Below are 19,573 nucleotides of genomic sequence, written 5' to 3'. Positions count from 1 at the left end.
AAATTCTTGCCTTCTTGGGCTGCACTCAGGTTGCTTTGCCATATATGTATACAGCATATACTCAGCAAAACAACCATGCTGCTTGTAACTAATTAAAAAGCATCACTGGTTTCACTCAAACTAGAATCTGATTTGTTGTTATGAATTTTCTTTCATCATTACATTAATGACTAATGCCGCGTATACACGACCGTTTTTCATGATGTGAAAAATGCAATTTTTTTTAAATGGTCATTAAAAACGATCGTGTGGGCTACAGAGCAGTTTTCTCTACGTGAAAAATGGGCATCAAAAATTTAGAACATGCTCTACATTTTTCACCTTGTCGTTTTTCACGTCGTTTTTAACGACATGAAAAAAACGAGCATGCTCAGAAGCAAGTTATGAGAAGGGAGCACTCGTTCTGGTAAAACTAGCATGTATAATGGAGATAGCACATTCATCACGCTGTAACAGACTGAAAAGCATAAAGACTGAAAAGCGCGAATCGTCTCTCACCAATCTTTTACTAACACAAAATCAGCAAAAGCAGCCCAATTGGGGGCGCCATCTGAATGGAACTTTCCCTTTATAGTGCCGTCGTATGTGTTGTATGACACCGCGCTTTGCTTGAGCATTTTTTTTTCATAATCGTGTGTATGCAAGGCAGGCTTGACAAGAAACACGTTGAATTAAAACGTTTTTTTTTCTAGGACATTAAAAATGGTCGTTTGTACGCGGCTTAACTCTTGTTAGGAGGAGAAGGAAGGACTGGTAAGTGACCACTGGTAATATGAGTATAATGGGGTAAGAGAGGCCCTTTGCTTAGATACTATCACTTTGTCCTGCATGGGCAAGTTAACAGTGGCTCTTTAATACGGGCCTTGCTGCGCTGAAATTAGGCCTACAATTCTTTTAAAACTAGCATAATAGTTGCTCAAGAAACAGCCTAATTCTTCTCCAGTATCAATGTTCAAACTAACAAAAAAACACTTTTTTATATCTATGCCAAAACTTTTGTACAGAAATATAGAAATCCATATAATTGACTTCTTTGAATGACATTGAAAGGAAAGACTTCCAGTGGAACAATCATACAGTCACAGATGGCTAATATAACATACTCCAGCCAGAAACAGCAAATCAATGCAAAGCTAATGTGTTGACTGCACAAAGACAAGGTGGAGAATAGTAGAGGACAATTGGTACCAGGTTGAGGGCACAAGATAAGAAACTCTACACAAGAGAAGACTGCCAGGGGTTACAATCTGGATTACAAGCATGGTTACACTTGTGGAAAACAATAGCTTTGTGGTTGGCATCCCAGCCATAACCAGCAAACACAAAACCATCAAAATCACTAAAAATGCCAAAAACATGTAGGAATACAGATTTTGACTGAACAATCAAACAGTTTGTCATTGTGGGTTATTATCTGAACTCGTAAAGGAGCCCTCAGAAAAAAGACACCAGCAATTTTGAATAAAGCTATGTGCACTTGCTGTTTTTTGATATAAAGAATAACAAAATATATTTAAACAAAAAATAAGAGTAGGGAAGATTAGGTTTTGGAAAAGCCAGCTGGTCATATGTATAGAGAAGCCAACAGATCAGAAACAAGTATCAAAATCCTTGAGAAATCCCATCTTAGACTTATCAATAGATATAAGCTTGGGCATCCTTCAAACTCACCTCCAAATCGTACTCCCACTGTTTTGTACTCCATTTAGCTGCAGGCCAAGTCATTCCAAGCCACACAGGTCAAATGATCTGTAGAGCAAGGAATGTCCTGACCCGTGGCTCATTCAGGTTAAAGATGAGTTTGGAGGACACCCAAGCTCATCTCTACTCATCAACTATTCAGTAGCACATTTTGGCTAGTCCTTCCATCACTGCCTATGACTATAAGGCAGATTAGACCAACATGTGTTTTCTTTGTTTTCCCGGAAGCAATAAAATAAAGTGGGAGAAATTAACATTCAAATATGTGCCAGTGTGCAACAAAGTAATAAATCAGTGAACCAATTTGACAGAAGTAGTTTTACTAGTGTGCCAATTTCAAAAAGTGATGTGTTTTTTCATCATTTCAGATGTTCTTGATTTTCAGAAAAAGAAAAAAAAATATTGAATAAAGATGCTCAGTCTCAATGTTCAAAATAACAATGAAAAGGATACAAATGTCACATATAAATTAAGATAGAGTTATATGGTTAAGCTGAATGTAGGAGTGAAAGTGAAGGAAACAAAGTTATGTACAGACTAAAATACTGAATTGATATAAATATATTTGGTGCAAGATAAATAATTATTTTTACTACTTCTAAGAGCCGGTTCACACTAAAGACGACTTCAGAGGCGATTAGCAAAATGACTTCTGTATAGAAGTCAATGCAAATCGCCCCGAGCCGCCCCCAAAGTCGTACAAGAACCTTTTTCTAAGTCGGAGCCACTTGCGTTGCTCCTATTAGAATGGTTCTATTGCATAGAATGAGACGCGACTCGTCAGGTGGCTGAGCCGCCTGACGATTCGCCCCAGTGTGAACAGGCTCTAAATCTCTATTCTACATTTTATATTTCCCTGTGTGCCAAATTAACAATCTACATACAATAGGTTTATTCATTTGGTGCCTTTGCATAGAAATATATTCATTTTGGAAACTTGAGCACATTTCCGCATGCTTGTGTTAATTCCCCCCACTGTGCCAAAAAGCTGCTGGTTCCTTATGATACTTAAAATGCTTCTTTGATATATTCTTTAGCTCCCCATTTTCAATCATCCCAAAATCATTCCATATGTGCAAAATCTCTGCATGGCCATGGCAAGAATGCACACAAGAATGCACACAGCTCTTTCTAATAATTAGTGCACTGAAAACATCCATTACACAGAAATAGGTATTTCCTCCACAAGATCCATTATTTTCCTCCAGGAGATCCATTATTTATTTTCCATTATTTTCTTTAAAAAGGCCAAGCTGTATAGTGCCCTATATTGATTATAATTTTTTAAGGCTATCACCATTGTAAAATTTGTATTTCAATGTTGGATGGACACTGGTGGGTTGAGTCTCCTGTGTGCTGCAATGGTCACATTAGCTCACAGCAAAGCCACCATCAAGGCTCCAGCTGGATTGTCACAGCAACATTTGACGTTGTTATGTCTGCAGTGGTTGGATGGAGCTGTGAATCCTCAGTACTGGAGGTCCCTAAGGATAGAAAAGGCCAGCAAGTGTTTTAACCTAGTCCCAAGCAAAACTGAAATTACACTTTGGTGGTAGATGAGTTTCAGAATATAACCACCATAATCTTGGTACTTTCTTAGAAGTTTGATTTCAAAAAGTTTTTTTATTTCTGCCCTTGAACGCATTATAATTGATAACATTTTAGCTGAAATGCTTTTTGGAATCTAATATTATTAAAAACATGTATTGTCACCAGAGCCATCTGCATTCTATTCCCTTAAGGTTTTTCAGTCTTCCAGCTCAGCAGTCAATAGCATCTACAGTAGTAATTGCTTAGATAAAAGTTTATCAATGTTGCACATTCAATTTAACTCATAGAACTGACATATTTTAGTTTTGATTATCACTGCACAACCATGTGAGTCCTGCATTAAATCTGAAATCCCGTTCTGCGGTTTGGAAAAATTCAAGAATATAGATACATAAATACAAAAGAGACAAACTAGTCAGCAGGAATATTTATGTAGGAAAAGTAACATAGGGTAAAATCTCCACATGCCTTAACCACTGCACTATGAAAACACCTCGGGCTTCCAAGTTATCAAGGTTAGAAACCTTTACATACCTGAGTTATTAAGCAGCTGGTATTTACAGGACAGATGTGGCTGTCCAAAGTTATTATTTGACTATTGTAGAACCCTGAAAAGATTTATGTAGGTCAGTAATAGTAATTCAGTAGGATTGTCTATTAACATATTTTACCCCATATCAGCTCCTGCAGTACAGTTTTCCTTTGTCAGCACTGTTTTACTTCTAGTATATAGTCAATTGTAGCCTACAAACATTTTATGCTTTGGTTTATAAATTGGTATCGATTTAGCTAGAGTGCTAATAAATATTCATTATTGCTCCAACAGACTTGGTAGACTTTGTCATTGACACAAATATGGGCAGCTCTTGAATGCTAGTTCCAATTTCTATGCCCAGCTTGGAACTACATATATTGTATCTATCCAAAGATAAAATACAGAAGAGCAAAGTGAGTAATACTGTGTGGCCAATATCTTATACCAACAGTTGTTAATCAGTTAGTTACTGTAGAAACTGGCCTACTCTGCCTCTATTGGCAAGATAAAGCATGTACAAATATTAAAGGCATGTCAAACAATATTTTAGAGTTTTTGAAATTACAGAATGTTTTTCTTAGTGTTGGATAGCATGGGTAAGGGTTAGAACTTCTGTCAGATTTTTGCTGGAGCACCATTAAAGAAAGTTACCTTTACATCCAGTAACCGCTGGAGCTCAAAATCTTTTGGGGGGTGCAAACAAACTGAAAAATACTGAAAAAAATCAATTGCAGCCTCACTGTGCCCATCAAATGCAGCCACTGTGTCCATCAAATGCAGCCACTGTGCCCATCAAATGCAGCCATTGTGTTTATCAAATGAAGCCACTGTGCCCCATCAAATTCAGCCACTGTGTCCATCATATGCAGCCATTGTGCCCATCATATGCAGCCACTTGTGCCCAACATATGCAGCCACTTGTGTCCCATCAAATGCAGCCACTGTGCCCATAATATGCAGCCACTGTGCCCATCATATGCAGCCATCTGTGCCCATCATATGCAGCCACTGTGCCATCAATTGCAGCCATTGTGCCCATCAAATGCAGATACTGTGCCCTACATATGCAGCCACTTGTGCCCCATCAAATGCAGCCACTTTGCCCATCATATGCAGCCACTGTGCCCAGCATATGCAGCCACTGTACCTATCATATGCAGCCACTTGTGCCCATCATATGCAGCCACCTGTGCCCATCATATGCAGCCACTGTGCCATCAATTGCAGCCATTGTGCCCATCAAATGCAGATACTGTGCCCATCATACGCAGCCACTTGTGCCCCATCAAATGCAGCCACTTTGCCCATCATATGCAGCCACTGTGCCCATCATATGCAGCCACTGTACCCATCATATGCAGCCACTTGTGCCCATCATATGCAGCCAATTGTGCCCATTGAATGCAGCCACATGTGCCCATCATATGTAGCCACATGTGCCCATCATATGCAGCCACCCATGCCCATCATATGCAGCCACCAATGCCCATCATATGCAGCCACTTGTGTCCATCAAATGCAGCCACTTGTGCCCATCATATGCAGCCACTTGGGCCCATCAAATGCAGCCACTTGTGCCAATCATATTTAGCCACTTGTGCCCATCAAATGCAGTGACTTGTGCCCTTTAAATGCTGCCAATGTGACTTCATCTGTGCCCGCTGTCTGCCCAGCACTTACCCCATCTTAGTGGTGGGTCAGGCAGCGGGTGATGGCAATGAGCTGTGGGGCCACTCCTGTGTCCTCCATGCTTCCCCCTCCTCTCTTCTTTGGTCTGCTAGGCATCCAAATGGTGTGCCTGTGCCTGTCCCCTCAGCCAATCATGTGATGTGTATTAGACCCGCGCTACCTGATTGGCCCGAGAGGTGGTTCAGTGTTAAAAAAAGCAAATAAGCAAATATTTATTTGCTTTTCTAACACATCTGGGTGGACTGTGAGTGCAATGCTTTGAGCTCTAAGTCCACCTTTTTTGAAGCCTATTAAAACCTATGGCTCTAATCAGGTGCTTCAAAAAAAACACCCCTGCCACTTGAATTCAGGCGCCCAGCACCCGAAAAGGGTCCGGACGCCTGAATAGGGTGTGGCAGCGGCGGCCATGGATAGGTTAATGCTATGCATGAATCTATCCATTAGTCATAGGGGGTGGCTGGAGAGAGGGGGCAGTGCCTGTTCACCATTAATTGATGGGCCGGCCCTGCTTACATCCTGCCCTGCTGATAATGTCTCACCAGACAGGAAGAGAAGGCATATGTGCTGAAGTGTTATGATATTTCAACAGACACCCCCTTGATGCTAGTTTTGCTAACTGTATTGCTTTTTCCAGATAACCATGTCTTACAATCTAACATTTTACTGACTAGAATGAAATCACAATTTGATAGAAATCAAACATGATATTGGTATTATGTCTATTCTCTTTAGGAAATTTAATATGTCCCATAAGGTTTCTGCACCTTGTAATATAGGGGTGTTGGTACTTAACTGGTAGTTATTTACTTAAAATTTTAAGTAGAGTAGATGCTTTAAATGTAATTTTATCATAACTGGAATTATGGATTTTGTATGCAGTTTGAGAGAGGGCAATTTCAGGTCAGTTAGAGCTAGACATTCAATGTGTATTGGTTCTAAATTATTTTGCAACAGCCAATTATGAGTCACTGTCTTAAAGGAGGTTAATAGCTGTTATTAGCGCACTGGCATGCAAGACTTCTGTTAAATACAGATTATGACTGAGCTTAAACGAGAAGTACAGGGTTTCCATTAAAAAAAAATGTATACTCGCCTAGGTGGATGCAGCATTGATCTGATGCTGAATCTGTCCCCCGTCAATTCTGCATTGAAAACTGAGCAATCAAACACTGCTGATCCCTCAGTTCTACCCTCTGCACCAAGCAGAGAGCGATGACTGTCAATCACTGGCTTTCTGCTCTGCCCATTCAGGGCTCACTGGAGCACTGGGCTGTGGAGGGGGCAGGAGCGACTGGCTCATTCTCACAGCAGCTTGCTGAGATGCTGAGCCAGCTGGCAGTCCAGGCATCTGGGTGGCTCCCAACTGTAAAGTCGGATTGATCCAGCACCTAGATTGGCTGAGTGTTGTCAGCTGACAGCAGACTTTAGTCTGCTGTCAGCTGAAAATGGGTCACAGCAGTGCAGAACAAACTGCACTCCTGTGATTCATAGGAGAAATGGGGCCAATACAGCTTTGGCCATACTTTTCCTTTAATTAGAAGCCTTTTCAATATTTGCAGACCCTTCTAAATACTGTGTATTCATTTCAACCTGATCTGCTTGAGCTGAATTCTTAATAGTGTGGGGTGTTTGATCTTGCCTGTGGCTTTTAAAAAGTTGTCATCTCTTTCTACAGCACAACTAGCAGATTTAAATCTAATAGTTTTGTTGCAGATTTATGAGTTTTGGAGAAATGAGAGTGCCACTGTGCTCAATACAGATCCCCAATCTCCTCACTCAGTATGGGGCCCATCAGACTTCACAATCTACATAAACAAAGGACAAAGTTTCAAGACCTCTTCCACTGCAGAAGGTGGGCTGAAAATGTGACTCTCTGCATACTAGGCATAATGAACAGAAAAGCAAAATATAAAAGGTGGCTGGTCCTCTTTAATTGTGGTTACATGAGAAATCACTCATTAGCGTTCTACAACTATCTGCCCCATCCCCATGGATTCTCATTTTTCCATCTGCAGCTGTGTAATCTCACCTCTGTTGCATTGTCCATATTGTGGGGATAAATTAAATAAAAGTGAAAATGAAACATCCTTGTATTGGCTTTAGCATCTGGGTTTAGGGGTCAGGTGTAGATTCCCACTGCCATTGGGTCACTTGACCAGAGTAACCTAGAAACCTCTGGATGACTCTACTCAAAACGAAAGTGTTATGATAGACTGGCACTTTAACCCCCCTGGCGGTATTCCCGAGTCTGGCTCGGGGTGGAATTTCAGGCCCAAAAAAGGTAACCCCGAGCCAGACTCGGGACCGCCTCGCAGAGTCCACAGGCACAAGTTACTTACCTTGTCCCTGGATCCTGTGTGATCGAGCGGTGTCCTCCTCGCTCGATTCACAGTCCCGAGTGCCGCCGAGCTCCGTTCCCTGCGACGTTACAACGCACGGGGGTGAAAATCAGCGTCAAATTTAAAAAAGTAAATAAACACAATACATACAGTATACTGTAATATTATAGATTACAGTACTGTATGTAAAAAATACACACGTCCTTTGTCCCTAGTGGTCTGCCCAGTGTCCTAAATGCACTTTTATATATTAAAACTGTTCTTTCTGCCTGGAAGCTAGAGATTGTCCATAGCAACCAAAAAGTGTCCCTTTATGTCAAAAGTGGTTTTAGACCAGCTAAAAAACAGCGATAATAAATTAGAATCACTTGCAGAACTGAGCGATAGTGATTTGTGGGGAAATTCGTCATCAAAAAATTAAAAGTAATAATTTTTATTATTATTATATTATTTGTTATAATTATTTATATGTATTTATTGTATTATAATTTATGATTTTGTGTTTCAAATTGTATTATACCCGGGATGTCTACTAGACTCTTATATAAAACGCCAAATTTCCATGCAAAATAATGGTACCGCTTTCAGCACCTAAAATCTGAATTAATCATACCGCCAGGGAGGTTAATGATAATGATAACAATTAATTCTTCTAAAATTCCCAAGAACACTGGGATTCATCTCAGGCAACAACAACAAGACAGATAAACAAGTGTGACTGCCAAGTGTGCTGAGATCATTTACTAGGCATGCAGGGACTCACAGGAACTTCCTATGGCAGGACTCTATATATGTTGCATTTGGGGGAGGACAGCACTTATACACAAAATATTCATATTTAAACACCAGTCAAAGAAGGAAGCACGACAATGAAGACTGCACATTCTCCTTTAGCCTGCACATTAGTGAAAGAATATGCCAGTGAGAATAAACTATAAATAGCATTAGCACAAGCAATCAGTGGAAACTAAGAAGCTTGACCTCTCTTAGTAACCCTTTCAATGCTAGTGTAGTCCTACCAGAGAAAAAAAGGCAATAGTTTAACAAAAGGAAAAAAGGAGGGAAGTATCCCTTATCAGCAAATCAGAAATACTTTTTCCTAATATGATGCTTGTATGAGAAAAGCATGGGGCTGCCATTGCTTTCCTATGCTTTAAGAACATTAATTCCCTTGATGTCATGGTGATGCTTTGGCTTCAATGCTTTCTGAAGCTCCGATCTAGGAAAAAAAAAATGAAATAAGGAATTTTACACCAAATGCATTTTCTTGCAATTTGCCAATGCAGACAGACTGCATGATACATTACTGTCAGTGGGGCTCATTCTCAACAGAACCATGCAAAACTTGTTTCAGGGTGCAGCAAATTTTGAAAACATCTGCATGTTGTGGGTTTGGGCTCATTCAAATCACCTAAATGGACCCTTCAAAAATTCACAGCAAATGGGTCTAAAAAAAAATGACAGCACACACAATTCTGCATGTGTTTTCACTTGCTTTTGGCATGAGCAAGCACTAAGATAATTATGTACAGTTTCAAAATACTGCACACGTTTTCAATTGCTTTTGACATGAGCAAGCGCAAAGATAATTATTTACAGTCCCAGCACTTATTTCCAGGAAGGTTCTAATGGTGGCTTTAGGAGCAAGAGATCTGAGTGCTTCTTTAAATAACCAATAGTTCACAGATTAGCGATTGAGCCAAGCAAAGAAAATAAGTAGCATTGTTTCCATATGTGCCAGCTAGTCTCATTTGGATCTGAAGTTGAAAATGTAACCACTAGAGGTGTTCAGTAAGGTCTCCAATACCAGGTAGTAATCACATCTTTAGTTTAATATATGAAAAATCTACTTGTGTATCAACAGTTTTGAAAATCAAAAAGAAATACAAGTATAGGTTCCAATAAAGTTGTTAACGATAACTACATTAACTTTTTCAAAAGTCTGCAAAGTCTTGTTTCCTACCTGATAACAGGGACCTGAAGATGTTTCCTTCGGACTTGGATGAACTTTTCAATAGTGTCACCAACATCTGTCTTTCCTTGCAGACAGGACTCCAACTGTGTCGCTAGCTTTGTATCGCTTGTTCTCAGGAGGTTACAGGGCAACATAGCTCATGAAAAGTCGCTAAGGACCGTTCATGTTGGCATCAGCATGTGTTGGTATTTTATAAACTGAATGTCAGGGATATATGTGCAAGAGAGTGCGGAACAAAGCCAGATGTTTGTCTTAGGTGGGAGGGGAAAAGGAGGGGAAAGTATACAGTTTTAGAAAGAACCTCACGCAGCTTTATATATTTATTTCTCTCAGTACGTCAACAATGGAGGAAAACAGATGTGCTAGTCCAAGAATCTGGATTAACTGTTTGAGATGTACATTCTAAGTAAATGTAGTTAATGTGGGAGCACAAAACAACATGGGAATAATATAATGAATATTAAAAAGTTAACAACAGACTGTCAGTCACACACAAGTTGAAATACAAAATAAACCAGATTCTTCATTGTGTGTGTTAGGAACTTTTACGATTTTACTTTAGGCAGGTATAAAAGACGTGAATTCAGCACTGTAATCATTAAAGTGGTTCTAAAGTCAGAAGTTTTTTTTTATCCTAATGCATTCTATCTGCTGTCAATCAAAGTCAGTAAACCAATGAGGAGAGAGAGGGGGGGGCTAGGGCTAGGGCACGGCTCCATGTCTGAATGGACACACAGAGCAGTGGTTTGGTTCGGGTGCCCCTATAGCAAGCTGCTTTCTGTGGGGGAATTCAACAGCAGGGATGGGCTGGGAGCGTCGGTGTGGGGCCAGAGAAGAGGAGGAGACTTTAGTATCAATTTAAGGCTGACATGTGGGTAAAAACTTTATTGAAGCATTAGCTAGATACCAATAAGGTGCTTTAAATGATGTGTGCTATACTGGTAGCTGCTGCTTCTTTCTTGAATTTTTTTTTCTACATGCATCTGCTGAAGTTCCAGCGGTGAAAACGACAGTCCTACAGCACAGCAGATCTGTGGTTTCTCCATTCAGGAAACGTCTTTCTTGTTCAAGTATTTTATTGATGAATAGAATAGACAAAGTTCACTGAAAGTAAACCAGATAGGATCAAACAACAAATGGATCCTCGCAGGGAGCTACTGTATAGTATGCTTTGGGTAGAGACAAAGAATAGGAAATACATAACTTAACTTTTTTTTCTCCTGCAAGGCAAAAGTCATAATGAGCTAGTATGCACCGCATATTAGCTCATTATGAAATACTTACCTCGGAACGAGGTGTGTAGAACTTACCTGGTCCACGCCGAGCGAGATATCAGCTCTAGCGCTGTGATTGGCTGGAGCGGCGATGACGTCACTCCCGCGCATGCGCGTGGGAGATTTAAATTCGGCAAGGTCCGGCGGTTGCCGGTCCTTTCGCCATAGATCCCCCCTGCACATGCGCCGCTGCAATCAGCGGCGCATTGCGAGGGGAATATCTCCTAAACCGTGCAGGTTTAGGAGATATTCTCCTTACCTACAGGTAAGCCTTGTTATAGGCTTACCTGTAGGTAAAAGTCAAAAAAGTGGGTTTACAACCACTTTAATAGCCCCTGTAGTCTAATCCCAATGTGCATATTGTGAGAAATATTTCAGCAAAGTACTACATATATGTATAAAATACAAAATAACGGAATCTAAAGTCTGGAAAAGGTGGGCACCAATTTTCCCCTTCCCAGCCATAGCTTGGGGGGCAATCAACTCCTGAAAAGTACCAGAAACAAGGTGTCATTATCCAGTAGTAAGACAGCATATATTTATGTAGAAAAAGGCTCCAGATATGACAGGCCTAGTGGTATACTTGAAAAGGTTCACAGAGACCATCCCTGGCCCACAAACAGATAGATCAATCACTAGCAAGAACTCACGATACCAAAGATCAAATCATTATTTTTTTTGCCCTTCCTCATAATAAATATCCTTATAATAAATATAAGTGGGTACTGGAAGATACAGAAGGTAGAAAGTCCTTCTTATCACTGTTGATCACCTTGGAATGTGGACCAGACCTCCAGGAGGGTGTTTATCTGTCATGCTGTGAAATATAGCTGGTTCTGCTGGCATATAAAATAATTACAGAGGTGTTGGTCTTATGGGCGTTGGCCTTGTTGACGAGAGAATTACTGAACATGGCAGGCAAGTTCCTGATAAAGACAGACTTTCTTGAGGGTGGCTGCACCATGATAAGAGTACATTCACATAACATTAAGAAGCAGTGAAGAATGTCAAATGGGCCCCATACATTTTGTTTCTGTGGGAAGCCTCTGAGGTGCATTCACCACTGACCTAATTATTCCTTCCTCGTATCTGGAATCTACAAATCAGATTCCTATTGGGAACAGCTAGTAGAAACTGTGATATATTACATTACTATGATATGTTCATATATGTCTGCTATAAGCACCCAAACCTGATCTGTATTCAATAAAAATTAACCTTCAAACTCTCTTCTTTACTTTGGGGGATACTCGTATGTATTGAGGCCTTTATTAGCTTTATGATTAAACACTTCTAAATTAGAGTAACATTGTAAAAATACATTTATTAAAATCACAGAAAATTAAATGACAAACAATAAATGAGAAAAAAAAGTAACCATCACTGTATACACTATTCAGCTGATTGGCAGGAATTCAAAGGGGTCTAAACTGCAAATCACAGTATCCCAATCAGTTTTGTATTTTCAGCACTATTTTCTCACATATTTTAAAGCCAATTGCAAACTCTGTTTCATCTCAGTAAAGAAATACCGGGGAGTATTTATAAATCCCCATTTTTGTAAATGGTACATACCACTATAGCAGGCAGATTTTGGAAGTGCTTAGTTAAATAACTGAGTTTGTTACATGTGTAGCCTCCCTGGCGGTATGATTATGTCAGTTTTTTTAATCTCAAAGCAGTACATTTTTGCATAGTAATTTGGCTTCTTATATTGTAGGCCTGTAAATCTTAGGAATAACTCACCTAAATCTGTCCAAACAAGAGAGTCTAGTAAACATTCGGGGCATGATAAAGTTTGAAACACAAAATCATAAATTATAATATAATAAATAACTATAAATAATTATAATAAATAATAACCAAGGCTATTCAGCCGAAATGCATCTGCTTTTTTGTTTTCCCATATGTGCTAATAAATATTTCTTATGGATTAGAGTTGCTGGCTATTTTTCTATTTTATCGACCTATTTGGGTGTTGTTTGGAGGACACCGCTGCCTGAGCACCCACCTGTGGACTTCACCCTGCCTGTTGGTATTCCCCTGTTCAGAGCACTGCACCTTTCTGTTTGTATAAAAAATAATAATATAATAATAATAAAATACATTTCCCACGATTCACTATCGCTCAATTCTGCATGTGTTCTAATTTACTGCAAAGTCCAGTATAGGAAAAGAAAGAAAGTTTACCACTCAGAGGTCCCAGAGAACTGCAAAGTGGAGTCCAAACACTTGGGTGCAGGCACTGCAATAGTATGCAAAAATGTATAAGAAAGAACCGGGACGGCCGCACTCCAAAAATAAAAATTTGTTCCTTTTAATAAAAACTGGTCACAACATGGATATGTCACAGCAAAAAATCAGGGAAAAGGGCTAACGCGTTTCACACTCTCATACAGTGCTTATTCTTAATAAGCACTGTATGAGAGTGTGAAACGCGTTAGCCCTTTTTCCTGATTTTTTGCGGTGACATATCCATGTTGTGACCAGTTTTTATTAAAAGGAACACATTTTTATTTTTGGAGTGTGGCCGTCCCGGTTCTTTCTTATACATTTTTGTTTGAATTTACTATCGCTGTTTTCTAGCTGGTCTAAAACCGCTTTTGATGTAAAGGGACACTTTTTGGTTGCCATGGACATTCTCAGGTTTCCAGGCAGAAAGAACAGTATATATAATATAAAAGTGCAGGCAGGGAATTGGACAAAGAACTAGGCACAATCGCAGGATCCTGGAGACAAGGTAAGTTATCTTTACCAGGATTCTGCAATGCATGTGGCTCGGGGTTACCACTAATGGTAATGAAAATTAACCCCGAGCCACACTCAGGATTGCTGCCAGGGAGGTTAAAGTGTTTACTCTATATAAATACTTTCAATATGTCCCACAATAAAGAAAACTGCTAATCAAGTTTCACCACTTAGGACCCCTTAGAGCAGGGGTGCCCAACCTTTTGAAGAGCGAGGGCCACTTAAGCAACTTGGCAACCAGTCGAGGGCCACAATGAGCGGAGCGGGCGGATGACAGATCACGGATACTCTATAGGCCCTCCGATCTGCCCAGATGGAAGAGGACGAATTCCCTTCTGTTTTTCAGATTGGAGGTAGGCGGGGTAAACGGACATCTGTCGCTCTGTAGAGGTGAATTGACGGTCCCATTTGGTTGGGCTGGTCGTGTAAAAAAGGGCCTAAGGCTGCTTTCACACTGATGTGCTGCGGTTTACCCACACCGCGGGTGCAACGTACTGTAGTGCACCTGTGTCTATCCTGCGGGTTAGCTGAACTTTGCCATAGACTCCGGATGTGGCAAAAGCCGACGCTGTAGAGGAAGCATCGGCTTATGGGGCTCTGCTCCGCAGCCGCTTTCTTCCTCTACCACCAGCTTCATTTACAACATTGATGCTGTGGTATGGCGGGTCACCACCTGCGATCTGGGCTTGCCAACCCACCATTCCAGAGCAGGAGGTCGCGGGCCACATCAGAGGTCTCCGCGGGGCCACTGGTTGGCCACCCCTGCCTTAGATCTTCACTGCAGACAAAGTGAGGCAGTTGAAACTCCTTTCACTTTTTTGGGGGGGGGGGCTGGGGGGTTCGCTATAGAGAAAGACAGTGGTTATTTGTGTGGAATCAGTGGTCCAGTCAGCAGGGATTGTGAGAATTGTTTGTTGGAGAGTTCCAACAGAGAGCAAGGGTTCTTCTCCACAGCATGCTGGTGCAGGAAGTGAAGTTTGGAATGGCTGCAGGGACCTATTTCTAGCTACTAACCGTAAGACATTTAATCTTTCACTACAGATTTACCATTGCCACCGAAAGTGGAACAAAAAAAAATCCCAAATTTTGGGTTGTTCACAGAACAGGAATGGTGGGGATATCTTTAAAGCGGAGGTCCACCTGAAAAAATAAATATTAAAAACCAGCAGCTACAAATACTGCACCTTCTGACTTTAAATAAATGAACACTTACCTGTTCAGGGTGCCCGCGATGTCGGCAGCTGAAGCCGAGCAATCGCTCTTCTCTCAGCTGCCCCCGCCGCCATCCTCGTTGAGTGAAGCGTTGCTGCTTCACTGCTCGGTTCCCTACTGCGCATGCGCGAGTCGCGCAGCATGTCCTCACTGGTCCCCGCTGTCTCCTGGGACCAGTGTGTTTCCCAGAAGACAGTGGGGGGAGGGGAGTGAGTCTATTCCCGAAAGTGGTGCAAATACCTGTATTATATAGGTATCTGCAACCCCCTCCCTCCTGAAAGGTGCCAAATGTGGCACTGGAGGTTCACTTTTTTTGTGGATCTCTGCTTTAAGTGGGGACACTGGTGACTCTGGTGACAACCTGAGATCCCCTCACTTTTTTTAACAGAAAACATTTTTATTAAAGAGTAACTCCACCTTTTGTTGACAAAAAAATATTCTCCTCTGAGTGATCTATGTAGATTGCAGGACAACACTTTGTTGCAGAGTCTTACCTTTTGTTATGCTGGAGAAATAGCTTAACATACGCTTAAATTTGGCTAAGATACGACCGGCGTAAGTCTCCTTGTATCTTATGTGCATATTTACGCTGGCCGCTAGGGGCGTGTACGTGGATTTACGCATCGAATATGCAAATGACCTAGATACGCCAATTCATGAACGTACTTGCACCCGATACGCTGTTTACGTAAGGCGTTTTTCCGGTGTAAAGATAAACCACCAAAAAGATGGCGCAGCCCATGCAAGGTATGGACGACGGAACAGCCGTCGTATTTTACGTCGTTTGTGTAAGCTTACGTGAATGGGGCTGGGCGTAGGTGTTACGTTCACGTCGAAAGCAATGAGTATTTGCAACGTGATTCTAAACATGCACGCGCATGCGCTGTACCAACGGCCCTCATTTACATGGGGTCACGGTTAATTTAAATGAAGCCCGCCGACTACATGCCTACTTTGAATTATTCGGGGTTACGCCGGGCCATTTGCGCTACGCCGACGTAACTTAGGGATCAAGTGCTTTGTGAATACAGTACTTGCCTCACTATGTTACGTCTGCGTAGTGCAAATGGGATGCGCTACGCCGGCATAAAGATACGCCGCCATACGTGAATCTGGCTATATGTGTCTAAAACATCATACTTGGGTTTAAATAGGCCTTCAAATTTGCAGAATGTAGAGACCTTGCCCTATGCTGTTTCTTCCCTAATAAATATAGTTTGGATTGTTACTAGGCTGTATCCAGTCTGAGTTTTTGTGTGCTCTTTTTCTAGGTATGCAAGTTGTCACTATGCTATTGCTTGTGCCTGTTACTGTAAAGGTGGTTCCAGTAATTAGAGTGGGAAGGACACTTCCCGAGTTATGAATATGTATCCGATCCAAGCAATCCATGAGGTTATATATAGGGCTATAGTTTGGAAAGAATATAAATATGTAGGTCTTAATTCCAGAGTGTTCTCTCTCCTCTTTGGTCCTGCCTGTACAGGATGTGTTTAACCCCCTTAGCGGTAAACCCGAGCGTGACTCGGGGTGGATTTTTTATGCTAAGAACGGTAACCCCGAGTCACGCTCGGGGTAGATGTGCAGAGCGGGCAGCGGCGCGGCTTACCTTTCGCAGCATCCACAGACAAGTTACTCACCTTGTCCCTGGATCCTGTGATGCCTCCCCGCTGTGTGAGCGAGCGGTGTCCTCCTCGCTCGATTCACAGTCTCCCCGTGTGCCGCCGATCTCCGTTCCCTGCGACGTTACGACGCACGGGGGCGGAGAACGGCGCCAAATTCAAAAAAGTAAACAAACACTATACATACAGTATACTGTAATCTTATAGATGACAGTACTGTATGTAAAAAATACACCCCCCCCCTTGTCCCTAGTGGTCTGCCCTGTGCCCTACATGTACTTTTATATAATAAAAACAGTTCTTTCTGCCTGCAAACTGTAAATTGTCCAAAAGTGTCCCTTTATGTCAAAAATTGTTTTAGATCAGCTAGAAAACAGCGATAATAAATTATAGAATTACAGGCCTACAGTATAAAACGCCAAATTTCCTTGCAAAATAATTGTACCGCTTTTGGTACGTAATTCCAGACAGAATCATACCGCCAGGGAGGTTAAAGAGTCTCTTGACTTGGATCTTGCCCATTGCCCATAGATCAAGGCACAATTGACTCATCTAAAGGGGTAAAGAACCAGTTTAGTACAGAGAGATTCATGCAACTTAAGAATGATCTCCCTAGCTAGTCTCACAGGGTCATTTACTAAGAGGCTACGCTTAAAGGGCCTATTGCTATCACTATGACTTTTAGAATACATGTCCTGTTCTTGTGCTCTTTTAGGGTATCTTTAAACCCTACACATTCTCTCTTAGGGCCAGATTCAGGTAGAAATGCGGCGGCGTAACGTATCGTAGATACGGTACACCGCCGCAGGTTTTCATCGCAAGTGCCTGATTCACAAAGCACTTGCGATGAAAACTACGCCGGAGGCCTCCGGCGTAAGCCCGCGTAGTTTAAATGGGCGTGTGCCATTTAAATTAGGCGCGCTCCCACGCCGGACCTACTGCGCATGCTCCGTTTTGGAATTTCCGCCGTGCTTTGCGCGCAGTGACGTCATTTTTTCGAACGGCGTCGCGCGTATCGTAATTCCGTATTCCCGGACGGCTTACGCAAACGACGTTAATTTTTAAATTTTGACGCGGGAACGACGGCCATACTTTATACAGCAATACGATTGCTGTGTAAAGTTAAGGCACCAAAAACTACGACTAACTTTGCGACGGGAAACTAGACTAGCGGCGACGTAGCGAACGCGAAAATCCGTCGTGGATCGCCGTAACTCCTAATTTGCATACCCGACGCTGGTTTACAACGCAAACTCCCCCCAGCGGCGGCCGCGGTACTGCATCCTAAGATCCGACAGTGTAAAACAATTACACCTGTCGGATCTTAGGGATATCTATGCGGAACTGATTCTATGAATCAGTCGCATAGATACTCTGAGAGATACGACGGAGTAAGTGAGATACTCCGTCGTATCTCCGTTGTGAATCTGGCCCTTAGTTTTTAGTTTAGAAGTAGAAAAGACCAAGATGACTGGCATCTAGCTTGTTGTCCATCCCACTATCCAGCAAGGACCTGACCTAAGATTAAAATGCTAGCTCATTAAGCCACTTGGGTAGATCGCATTCACCACACAGAGGTAAGGGGTTACTACTAGAAGAAAACAATGCTGAGAGAACATGTATGCTGTCATTAATGATCTCAACATTCACTAAAGACCTCACTATTCAGTAATTTCTGTTCCACAAACCTGAACAAAGTATATGGACCATCAGTTCTGACTTTTACCTGATTTTCTGATCTACATGCTTGTTCAAGGTCAATGACTTGCTGAGTATTGGAGACAACCAGGCAACTCTTATGCCGCGTACAGACGGTCGTTTTTTGTGATGAAAAAAAACGACGTTTTAAAAAACATCATTTAAAATGATCGTGTGTGGGCAAAACGTCGTTTTATGTCTTCAAAAAAACGACCAAAAAAAATTCGAACATGCTCAAATTTTTTGTGTCGTTTTTCAAAACGTCGTTTTTGTTTCACAGAAATTGACCGTGTGTAGCAAAAAACGACGTATAAAACAACGTTTTTAAACCCGCGCATGCCCAGAAGTTAGTTATGAAGTGAGCTTCAATGGAAAAAAGTGGTGAAACGTAACCTCGCTTTGCTAGAGCATTGTGAAAAAACGATGGTCTGTATGCTACGTCGTTTTTGAAAATGAAGTTTCAAAAACGTCGTTTTTTACATCACATAAAACGTCGTTTTTTTTCCATCGCAAAAAACGACCGTCTGTACGCGGCATTAGAAGAAAACAAGCAATGGCACATTCCTCCTTACTACAGGTTTGCTTTAAGTTAATTTTGATAGTGGAGCTATTAACAGCTACAGATCAAGGTGTGGAATTTTTTTACCTGCTGTTGGTGATTACTGAGAGTGGACACAGTGGCAACCTAAAGTAGCCAGCACATTGTAAATGTTGGCTTTGCTCTTTACCTGAAGGGGTAAAAAAAAAGTAATCCCATTCAATTAAATTCTATGCAAAAAAGGTAGCAATATCACAAGGGAGCTTGTTTCATTGTGCCTGCAGCTAGGAGGCACGCCATTTTATTTAGAGAAGCAAGTTAAGATTATCCAGGCAGGGAGTGGGAGACAATCTCAAGTTGTTTAATGCAGAATTCACAACATGATTGCTAATGAAGTTCACTTATCAGAAAAAGGAGAAGCTGGAGGCTGGCAAGAGATGTCTGCCAACTGAAGTGGTTCAGTAAGAAATTCCTCTTCATATGGCACTTTGTACTTTTTGATAAGTCACTTGACCCATACTGTCTTATCTGTTACATGATTTTCATGTGATCGAACTTGGCAGAGCATCACTTTCCCTTTGGAAATAATATATTTTGGCAGCTGCATTGAACATATGAAATATAGTAGGTTGAGTTACCATCAGGCAATCGACTTGCTATACTATAATTGCTTCTACCCAACCATGCCAATATT

At 41.4% G+C, this 19,573-nt stretch overlaps 1 protein-coding gene across 5 annotated transcripts in view; it reads right to left on the bottom strand.

Annotated features, from left to right (window-relative positions):
* The window catches only part of PDE1B (phosphodiesterase 1B), a 471,712-nt gene that overhangs the window by 193,491 nt on the left and 258,648 nt on the right, over window positions 1–19,573 (bottom strand). The window contains exon 1 of one of the 5 annotated variants that reach the window (XM_040340764.1): window positions 9,779–10,064. The exons of the other annotated variants lie outside the window; for them this stretch is intronic. Coding sequence (XP_040196698.1) covers window positions 9,779–9,924 — 146 coding nt within the window. The 5' untranslated portion in view covers window positions 9,925–10,064. Of the gene's footprint in view, window positions 1–9,778; window positions 10,065–19,573 lie in introns of those variants that run through there. 5 annotated transcript variants of the gene reach the window in all.

The sequence above is a fragment of the Rana temporaria genome, chromosome 2 (genome assembly GCF_905171775.1).
Source record: "Rana temporaria chromosome 2, aRanTem1.1, whole genome shotgun sequence".
Classification (NCBI taxonomy): Eukaryota; Metazoa; Chordata; class Amphibia; order Anura; family Ranidae; genus Rana; species Rana temporaria.
Note: the sequence above shows the minus strand (reverse complement) of the source record. Positions and strands in the feature narration are given on the sequence as shown.